The 11,721-nt window shown below is 40.0% G+C and overlaps 1 protein-coding gene across 1 annotated transcript in view; it reads right to left on the reverse strand.

Annotated features, from left to right (window-relative positions):
* Positions 1-11,075, reverse strand: part of LOC146004222 (uncharacterized) — a 31,799-nt gene extending 20,724 nt beyond the window's left edge. The window contains exons 1-2 of the mRNA XM_083142895.1: positions 10,538-11,075; positions 6,895-7,183 (exon numbers count right to left, since the gene is read on the reverse strand). Of these exons, the coding sequence (XP_082999021.1) occupies positions 6,895-7,183; positions 10,538-11,012 (764 nt within the window). The 5' untranslated portion in view covers positions 11,013-11,075. The remainder of the gene's footprint in view (positions 1-6,894; positions 7,184-10,537) is intronic.
* Positions 11,076-11,721: the final 646 nt, after the last annotated feature.

Consider the following 11,721-nt stretch of genomic DNA (forward strand, 5'->3'; position numbering starts at 1 on the left):
CGCTTGACAAGACTAATCATGACAAGAAAGATGATGATGATGATGATGACTTATTTTTTCATCAAGTATTTCATGCACAAGCAGCAGATTTTGATATTAGTTCAGAACAACGTAAAGACCCCTATTTCAGAGACATTATTGATGTATTAGAAAACAAAGATAAAGCTAGTGACCCTAAACTAGAAAAGCTTTCGTATTCTTATGTACTCAAAAATGGAGTCTTATACAGGACTAATAAAATCAAAACTGGTAATAGGGATAGACTTTGTATTCCTCATGCATTAAGAAATCAAGTTTTCGATCTTATTCATGCACACAAAATGAATGGAAGTCACCAAGGTGCACAAAAGACATATAATTTAATGCTTATGCGTTACTTTTTCCCCAATATGAAGAAATTTGTGTACGATAAGGTTAGACATTGCATCCCTTGTCAGATTTCAAAGAAACCACAAGGTTCTAAACCGCATACGCTGCAAACATTTCAACCAGCCCAAATTCCGTTCCAACGAATTCATATTGACGTATGTGGTCCTTTAGTCTCTTCAAAAACGCACAAATACAAATATTTCCTATCAGTAGTTGATAGTTGTACAAGGTATGTAATTACAGCTCCTTTGGCTAATCACGATGCACAAAACATAGCAACAGCCCTAGTTGAGAAAGTCTTTTTAGTCCATGGCATCCCAGAGACGATCTATTTAGATCGTTCAACGCCCAATTCAAGTTTACTCTTACGAGAGTTAGCCAATATTACAGGTGTACAACTAAAATATGTCGATACTTGTGCCCATTTCACGAATGGATTAGTTGAGAGTTCATTTAGTTACTTAAAGAAAGCTATGAGAGTCTTTGTGTTAGAAAAGAAAGCTTCGTGGTGTGATTATTTAGCTAGCTCAGCGTTCAGCCACAACGTTACAATCCATTCTGGATCCCTCCAGAGCCCGTATTTTACTTTATTTGGTTACAACCCAAGGATCTTAGCTGACGCTGTCCTTCCTTCGAACCCCGACAATGTTTCCCAGACGAACGCACAGAGACTTGAACTCCTGACCTCCATACGTAAGACCGCACATGACAACTTGAACAAGCGTTACGAACAGCAGAAAAGGTACGTAGACAGCAATTCTAGGAAAATACAGTACTCACCAGGACAACATGTATGGATTCTAGATGCCACTCCAACTCCAGGCGTGTCAAAAGCCTTTGCGTCCTCTTATAAGTACAAAGGAACTATTCTTCGTAAAGTTAACGAGAATTCCTACGAGGTAACTTACATCGACGGGAGAAGTAAACAAAAGACTGACACTATTACTATTTCTAGACTTAAAGCCCGCTACGACTAGTGCCATGATAACCCCACTAACATTCATTAACACGCCATTCCGTTGTCACTCGCTTTAGCCTCCTCGCTCCTCGTTGCGAACATTGTACATGCATGATCCAGCATTTTCTCACGCTCATCCACCGTCCCCCCCCCCCTTCTTCCACTCCTCGTGCACGCACTGCATTTCTGCGTTAAAACGAATTCATTTTTATTTTTAATACAACATGGTCATTTTTATTTTAACAAGATCAGGATTACATAATGCTATCTCAATCGTCGGAACATTTATAATACATTTCTTGCCTAATAATAATTTTTTTTTTACAGATATTTTAATGTTATTTTATAATTTGCGTTTAAACGCATAGTAATAGTCAGAACATATCACTTAGCTGATTTGACTAATAAGTACTTAGTGTGTTTATGATTCTAACTAGCAAATATTTTTTTTTCCCCATTTGCTGGTACATATACGCTCAAATGAAGAAAAAAGTACAAAGAAATAAAGAACAAATGAACTGCGTAGAACTTACTTGAACTTTTGGCTTTTTGGCCATAGCAATTTTTTTTATTTACGCTCAGGTGTACCGCGAACTGCTTCTTTGAAAGCTGCAATGTACTAAATATGTTAATAAAGCATATAATAAATTTAGGCAAATGTTCCCAATCTCTCCTTTAATTTTATAGTTCAAATATTGATAGCATACAACATGGTATAGCTCATTTCCCATGAAATTAAAACCTACTCTATTTTTCAATGAACTATTACACAAATCTATTACTTACTCTTTTCACTTCTTTTTCAATTTTTTTTTTATTAGCAGCGAATCGAAGGCGCTTAAACCTTTGTCCACAATACACGTAAAATTCTTGCAATTGTTTTTATAAACGACATTTACACATATTACAGAAGGAAATGTCTCGTAATCACTTAGTTCGTTCTATTATCGCTGAATTCTCCCTTTCTTTTCTCATTTCAGACCCCTACAACAAGATGTCTCCGGTTCATTATGCTATTATCGCATCCATCGTAATAGCTCTTCTTGGCATACTTATTTTATTGGCATTATTAATTATATCTTGCTGTCGTTCCCCCAAATCACCTGTCACCACACCACAACTACGATTAAAGAAACTTTCCATCAGTGCCCCGATTGCTTTACCATCACTTTCACATGCCCCGGAGACACCAGTCATTCCCACACCACCCCCTCTTCCCCCGGCCCCTTTCACTAATGGTACGAAACAGATAATTACTCCCACTCAATGTACCACCATTCTTTCGAAAGGACGCCGACTTCCGGCACCTCAAGTCAAGCCACCGCCGCCCCCGGCCCCTATCCCGGCTAAGCCGACTATTCCACCTATTCCCCCCCCATTCCCCCCCGGCGAACTTCCCACAGGTAAACCTGTTAATCATAAACAGGCCCCCTTAAAAACTCTACATCATATAAGTAATAACGCCCCTAACGCCCCTTCGCCGTCATTCAAATTAGATATTACCTCCCCTCCCCCCCAAAATAATTCACCAGTTTTAACTGAAAGTCCCTTTTCAGTCGATTTCATAACCCGTCATCATTTATTGTAACTCTCCTCCACTACCTTTTGCTTTTTCCTAATTTTTCCTTTTACGCTTGTTTCATTATCTCATCGCCACGGATGCTCCTGGACCCATGACACCACTGCACTTGTCCGACCATCGAGCGACAGACCTAGGCCCATCGCAGAGACCAACAACGATTTTGTGGAGTTCCAGCACCAACAAGGACCCGTTCCCGTCTGGACCCCATGGCTGATTTTTCCATCTTCCACGCCGCGACCCAGATGTGGAGCGCTTTACCCAGGACGTTTCTTGCCCCGAAGCGCCATCGCAAATTTGACTTCCAGACTCAACTTCGCTGACGTCACGGCGATCTACATCGACAAGCCCCGCCCACTCCGTGCGTAATGCCCGTGTTTACTGACGACACATGATCCTTATTGTCATTTGTCATCGGCTACAAGTGTTCCGGTGCTCAGCTACTTCAAGTACCGTAAGGCACACGCTATTAGTACAAACATATGTCATTTACAGTGCCAAAGTTTGTGCCCATGAATGCTACCCATATTGGATTAGAGATACGTCTCTTTCTTTTGTGTTTTTTTTTTATCGTCAGCTGCACAGCACGTCCCGCCTATGGCGGCATGCAGTTTACAGAGTTGCCATAGGTAACATCCTCAAGGCTCCGCCCAGCATTGTGTATCTTCCGCCGAGTGTACTTTGAGCCCAGCACACAGTAAATACAACCGCTTGCGGTTCCCGGCGTTTTCTCACACTGTGCTGACATGTGTTGTTTTTTTTTATTATTATTGTGCTGTCATCACTCAACCAAAACTAGTTTAGTGTTACACTTATGTAATTATTTTTATCCATGCCTCAAGACTTAGTTATTGTGCTCGTACTTTTTGAGTTCATAAGAGGCTATGACCTACAATTTTATTATTTTTTTTCTCTACGTGGTTTTATATATTTTTTCTCAACGGTGTTTGGTGCCATGATATGATATGACTCTTCTGGTGATTTCAATTTTTTTTTTACGGTGATGTGATTCTTCTAGTGATTGGTTTACTGTATAGGTCTTCTACACGTTTGATTTGTTAATAAATCCTAATTTTTTTTAAATATAATCTACTCCGGACGAAATAGTCGACCATCACAGAGTGGCTCGATTATTTCAACAAGGGGAATGTAGAGATATGGAGACCATTAGACCGAGAAAACCTCGTCATGTTAATATTCACGCTTGTTCATTTCCTGCACTTGTCCGACCAGCGAGCGATCTCAAGAATGCGCTAACTTGTAACTTTCGTAAACCAAGGAACTGGAAGGCAAACGCGTGGATCTAAACAAGATCTATCGTGTTCGAAAGGTTTAACAACCTTTCGACGCCTGAGATTATAAAAGCAAGCTCCGTCCCGGAGCTAGCTCTCTTTTGATTCTGACACTCATCGACGCTACATGGATAACTAGTCCGATTACAACACGTTACACTCTAACTACGACGATGGAACACGGAGTTACCGCTGCCTAGCATGCTACAAGGCGCAAGGGATCGCTTGGCTTGGTGAACTGAGGGTCGCTGGATAGAACCTTGGAACTGTCACGATTCGGTCTGCGAGAAGCATTAGGACAAGACATCACACACATCTACCAGGTATGAACAAGCGTGAATAACCTTTTACTCCAACTTTCCATATCTCTACCCTCCTACGGAGCAGGTTCAGCCATCAGACATTATTAAGCTCTACCTAAATGTTTAAATGAAACTTCCCTGTGACCTCTCTAACCCCAGGAAACGGGGTTACAACACTATATTTGCACTTTTCAAATATAAAGGTCTCGCGAATATACGGGTGTCCGAGAAGTCTTTGTATGAAAACAAAAATTAACTGTATCCGCTATGTGCAACATAGACATGAAAAAATGGTACCAAAATGTTCGGAAACTATTCAAGTTTTTTTTGTTTCAGGTTTCTGTAACGTTGCAGTAGTGTAGCAGTGCCAGTGTCCAGCAAACCGGAAATGTACACAAATCAGGAAAAAGCTGAGTGTGTCCTGTGGTTTCACGAGAGCAGGTCACAAAAAACAGTGCAGAGACAGTTTCAAACATCGTACGGAAAGGTAACGCCCGATGGTAGGAGCATTAAGTCGTGGTATGACAAATTCAAGACCACAGGATCTGTTGCTGACGGACCGAGAAGTGGCCGACCATCAACCTCAGACGAAAGGGTGGAAGATGTCAGAGTGGCTTTGTGCGCAGTCCGAAGAAATCCGTGCGTATGGCCTCACATGAATTACAGATGCCAAAAAGTTCTGTTACAATCTCTATTCCTGTTGCAACTCTGCGATAACCCAAGTCATCACATCAATCCCTCCTGTGATGTTGGCGAGAAGTTGAATTTCGACTAGATGTACTCCGTGCTACCAAGGGTGCTCACGTGGAGATTTATTGATTTCTTTCCTATTGCCAATAAAACTTGAATAATTTCTGAACATTTTGGTACCATTTTTTCATGTCTATGTTGCATATAGCGGTTACAGTTAATTTTTGTTTTCATACAAAGACTTCTCGGACACCCGGTAGATCGCACAGGACCTCGCTTTTCCTAATATCATCCCTGAGTACAGGCACAGACACACTCCTTATGCATAGTTTAAATTTTTGCTGCTTAGGCGTTACAGTCAGAGAAAGAGAGTACAAGCCGTACTCTTTTAGAGATGAAATATTACATTGTTGTGGCTTGTCCAGTAACACTGAAAAGGGCTTATTTTGGCTTAGAATTTGTTTAAAAGGAGGTTGGGTACCGGAGGATATATAGGGTTTCATAAAGTCCCGGTACCATTACAAAAAACATAGCTCGGGAACTACATGCAATAGAACAATGCTGTTGATTGCAAAATGAGCTACAACTCTCCACGTTTATATGCTATACAACTCAATGTGCCCCCTCTAGTTGCTCTCACAACATCAAGGCGGTAATCCAATTCTGCCCATACACGCCCCAGCATATCATCAGTAACAGTTAGGATACTCTCCGTTATTCTTCTTCGAAGAGTAGCAACATCTGGAACAGGAGTGCGGTAAACACAATTTGACATAATCCCAGAAGAAGAAATCTGAGGGTGTGATATCAGGGGAGCGCGGTGGCCAGGGAATAGGTCCATTACGGCCTATCCACCTGCCAGAGAAATGCCTATCCAGAAGACTTTGGACATCCTTGAACCTATGAGAGGGTGCCCCATCTTGTTGAAAAATTATGATCGGCTGGAATTCTTCCAACTGAGAAGAAGGTACTGTTCAAGCATGTCGTGGTAAAGATTTTTTGTAATGGTACCGGAACTTTATGAACACCCTGTATTACATGGAAATATTATAAAATATAGCACATAACTTTAAAAAAAGCATACTCCTCAAAATGCACTACAACATAAATAAGTTAAAGCACCTCAAAGAAATATAATTTTGATAATGACCGTAACGTTTCCAACTCTTTCCTTGTTGGCTGTACAAAAAGCAGTTAATGTAGCTAATTATTGGCTTAAGAAAAAGAAAGAGCAAAACGTTCAAAACATTATGACATTACAAGAAACGTCTACCAGAGCTAATATGAAACTACATACAACTAATCTCCCAATAGAAGGATGTGTAGAAAAACGCAGGGAAACATTTTCAATGTCTTCCAAAATATCCAGGAACACCTAAGAATTAAATACTTCCTCACGAGCAGAGGACTTATACATTTCCTGACAGGGTACAGGTCATACGGCACACAACTCGTCAGGACGAACCAAGGAGAAGAAATCCAATGTATGAGCTACCTGAGGAGCCAGGTACATCCATCCAACAACAAATCATACAGTCTAGAGCTGAGAAGACAGTTGATTCATCATAACACCTTTGAAATCTTAAGAACATCTGATTGGATCATATTAGATAAATTGGCAAACGTCACATCGTTAGAAGAAATACCGTAAAAGTAATTAAAACCAAATGCAGCTTTGATTCTTGTTGATTGATTTCCACCAACCTGCTGACGTCTTCAGGAGCCTGCTCCTTGTATGCCATTTCGTGAGCGTCTGAAGAACTATCGTCTTCTAAGCCTCTTCCCCCGTACCCTCCGAAGCCACCGCTGTTTTGGTTTTGCTGTTCCATTATGGTCTTCAGTCCCTGGATGCCTGAGAGGACGAGGGAGATGGCGCCTATCAGGAGGGCCTTGAAGGCCAGGGCTTTAAGGGCCACGAGGGCAAGGGACAACAGAGTGGCCTTCATCATTCCGCCGATGACGAATATCCCCTGGCCCTTGTTGTGGCCTCTTCCTGAAAAGAATGGTGACCATATATTATTACATATCACCTATAGTTAGGAAGTTACTCGAAACGTAAGTAAGGTCTTGTACAAATTAGACATCCAAGAAATCTCAACTGAACTAAGCTAGCCCTTCTTACATAAGCACATATGTGTATTGTGTATTTCCTAGTGTCACGAGCCGGCATTAAATGCTAAATCAGCAAACACCAGCCAAGTGACGAGAGGCCGCCGGGACAGTAAGAAGTTAGTAGCCGAGAGAGCCGGAAGTTAGTAGCCTAAGTGGTGCGACTCGTGGAGTGTGTCCGTGCAAAGGTTGGGCAGTGCCCAAAGTACACACCGTCAACGGGCCACACGGCGCCGACGCTAACAGGCCGACGGACCAGATCAGGTACAGTGATGACACTAGTAATTTAAGTATCAGTGTTTAGTTGTTCAAACCTGGCTCAGGCGTGTTCACCCCCCTCCCTACCTGTTTGGCCTGTGCATAATAAATAGGTGAAGGACAAAGGAGCATTAATTATTAACCCCTTCTCACGTAGCAAAGCAGTTTAAGCCGGCGAACGACCTAAACGTAACACTAGGGATGAGTCGATACTACAGGGTGATCCGTTTGGGATGTCAGAAAAGTAAACTTCTCATACGTACTTTTCTGACATCTCAAACAGATCACCCTGTACATTGAACCGATACCCATACGATACCTTAGCGATTTTCTGTATTTTAAGTACTTTTGTTATGCGTGTGTTCATGCTGTACGTGCATTTTTTGCATTTCTTACAGCATATATGTGTATTTTTTGTATTTTGTCTTTTTGTGTTTTCTTCTTCTTTGAGTTTTTTCTTCTTTCTTTTTTGTGTTTTTTTATCTCTTTTTGTGTTTTTTTATTTTCTTTGGTATTTTGATCTTTTATATTTCGAAAACTGTTAGATATCTCAACTAAATTTGTCAAATGTGAAGTAGAGATGGTTAAGTGGAAGAAAAGGCTTGTGCCTTAACATCGCCATCCAAAAGAAGAAGTAAATAAATATAAATAAATAAATTTACATCGATGCCGATGCTGAAAAACTGTAACAAAAGTTACATTAGTAGATGAGTATTCCACACTCATTCTAAGCACCAATTTACAGAAGTATTGCTTTAAAATATTAAAAAATTACATCAGAATATAAAAATACCTGTTATGGAATCACAAAATATACTTTTTGCACATAATATTGGTACAAAATCCACGGAAACTTTATATTCTGCATAACTTCCAGGATAATTAGACTCAGCGAAAATATCACGTGACATTTTTGAGGACCCCGCAAATGATCGAAACGCCGGTTAAATAAAATCCAACCTATTTCCCATACATATACCACTGGTATCGGCCAATACAGGCTGCATGGTTCAAACACCATTCTTCATTTGTAACAAACCGGGGCTTTAAAGGTATTTCCCACTGATTTATTCAACCCCCAAAAACGGGCCTCCCCCATGGCGCAGTGGTAGCGTCATTGCCTTGTAATCAAGGGGTCCCGGGTTCGATACCCGGTGGAGGCACAAGTGGTTCGGATCCCACTTTAAACTGTAGGTCCAGTCCCGATTAGCCTTACTGTGCATAAAGTGGACTTAAAATTCAAACTCAACCCCCAAAAGCAATCTTCTCCACAAATTTTCCGAATACTCTCTAAATATACTGCCGGCTCGGCGACCGAGTGCGTTAAGTGGACAACTATCGATCTCACCTCTGAAGATCTGGGTTCGAATCCCAGCTTGGGCATGGGTGTTCTTTATAAGTGTCGTTTCATTAATTTGATATAATCATCACTAATCCTCGGCGTTGCAATTAGCCAAAAGTGGCAGAAATGCAAGGCTAGATAACAAACATTTTCAAATAGGCCTACTCTTTAAATGTACAAGAAATCAAGTTTCGTTGTAGAGAATAAATTGACCACTTCTGATTTCTACAAGGTAACCAAAATAGCTATCGTTAGTCTTCAAAAGTAAAATGTTAAAAATGTTACCACGTACAGATACTGATATAGTTTCGGTAACGTGAAAGTAATATTAACCAAAAAATTAACGCTTTATGTTATGCCCCAACTTGGATATCAGCTATTGTTACAAATCCTTTTATAAGGTATATGTAACGGAAATTCAGTCACATTAACAGGTGAGGTTTTAAGACAACCTAAGCTATCAACTTCTGTAATAATCATAAATATTCCTACAATTTGAAGTGGTTTTTCTTTCGAAAAGAGAGAGGGGCGAGTGATTGCATTTTTATAAAATCTTATCACAACTACTCGTATAAAACTGTGAAGTTGAACTGCAACTACTTTCGTTGAGAAGAAGAAGGTGATATTTAAAAGTTCCAGAAAACAATAATATAATTTCCAAGACAAAAATTGTGGTTTCTAATAAGTCTCCTTCTCACAATATCGCGATGTGGCCAACAAATTCTGGAATCGGTTCCCAACTTGGGAACATTTCAGTAGCCTCAATCCTAATTTGAACTGTAGACCCAGTCGTGAGAACTGTAAATTTTACCAAAGTTTTGACGAATGCACATAAGCTGAAATGTATTATGACCATAACTTTCAAAGATTGCATATAATTGTGCACAGTAAGTTTAATATCTAGGAAACCGGTCAAATAGACATATTATATGTAAATTTGTGAAGTAATTTTAATGAAATTATATATTTTGTTTAGATAAAGTAAGAAAGTAAAGTACTCCCCTGTGCTTTAAACCACGCCATGAAGGCGTATGTTTTGTATAGATAAATAATTATACTTGCTGTTTATATTGCATATAATTTTCAAATTAAGAGTAATCAGCGTCGTAGCGCGATGTGATAACCACTCTGCCACTGGAGCCGGCATCTATTTTCGAAGCTTGGGTAATATTTAAGAGCTTATTGTGTTCGTTCATTTTTTCTGGTCACTCCAACATTCGTCCTTATCGTTGAAAGTAAACAATAGGGATATAATATGGTCGTAAATATAGCAAAGTTACCACATGCCTGTTATCATGGGCGTCCGGAAGGGGGGGGCAAGGGGGGCCGTGGCCCCTCCCTGGAAACCGAATAACAACCAAAAATTACATATTTCACATATAATTTAATTTCAGCCACAATAATGTGTGCTAATTATTGCACGAACATGATAAATTCAAATTTAAGCAATGTTTTTTGAGGGATGAACACTATTATTGGGGAAAATATGCCATGTTGCCCCCCGCTGGAAAAAAAATACCTTCCTTGCCCCTCCCTGGAAAAAATCCTGTGGACGTCCATGTTTCCAGGTAATGTTTATAAGGGAAAGCATGTGTGTGTGTGTGTGTGTGCGTGTGTTTCATTATACACTATTCTTACCTTCAACCACAAGCTCTGGATCGCTGGTTTCCAGGTCGATGTTCAAGAAACTGTTGCTCTTAGAACCTCTGGACAAACTAAGGATTAAACCAGGAGCGGCATCTATCTTCACTACCCTTCCTCTGAACAGTTGAGCCAAACCGTTGAACAAGATCTGATCGATTTGATCATCCCTTTCCCCCAATGTTTTGGGAGTTTCGACATCAATCCCATCCAACAAACGCCCTTGCTCACCACTGTTCTCATCTTTCGTCATAGTGATTCCGTCGTACAGCTGAATTGATTTCATTTGAAGCATTTTGTCCAAGTTGGAGGATACTTTCACCTTGACGCACGTAATATCGAACTCTTCCAAACATCCCATCAGGCTTTTGCCTCTGTAATCATGTTGCAAACCGATGAACCAATCAGTTTTGGAATCTTCCGCTGCTAGCGTTGCGATCGCCGCTGCAAGGAACACGACGACTCGAAACATGATTTTTTGAACGCGCACTATCAATTCCACACGAGGCACTGTGGAGTGCTCTGGTACCACTGCGAAATATGAAGCGTTACTCTGAAGTTGTGCATTGCTATATATACTTTATGAAAATAGCTAGAGATTTATTAAGAACAATTAGCGCGTATCACATTAATGAACCCAACAAAGTAAGTAGATTGTGTCAACAATAAACATGAATGTGCTTTCTTGATACTCGTTAAAGCTGGGATGTTATGCTAATGAATCCATAATGCATAAAAATCTCTTTATTATCCAGTGCTTCGTACGGACTGGAACGAAATAAAAAATACATACTTTCTCGTGCATACTGTCACTGTTCTCTTGAACACTATATGAATATAGTTGAACCAACTCTTTATTGATTCAGCTCTTTCTTTGTTTTCTTATTCATGTCTGTTGTTTAATTACTGAATTGTTCATTACTGTACAAGTCATTTCCCTCGAGTCAAGAGTTCCATAACTTGATATTGTATGCAACGAATCACGATTTTGGAATTTAATCGCAAGAAAGTGAGATTGGAGCAAATAGCAGTATTAGTGAAAATTTAATACACCTGGTTGACATCCCTGATTCAGTTTTTCACGAACATGTTTTTAAATTATGAATATAGTAGCGGCCTAGGAATATATTGTAAGTGAACGGTTTGATTCCTTCTTTCAATATGCAACTATATTTTAACCA

Source organism: Lepisma saccharinum, chromosome 21 (assembly GCF_977018435.1).
Source record: "Lepisma saccharinum chromosome 21, izLepSacc3.1, whole genome shotgun sequence".
Taxonomy (NCBI): domain Eukaryota; kingdom Metazoa; phylum Arthropoda; class Insecta; order Zygentoma; family Lepismatidae; genus Lepisma; species Lepisma saccharinum.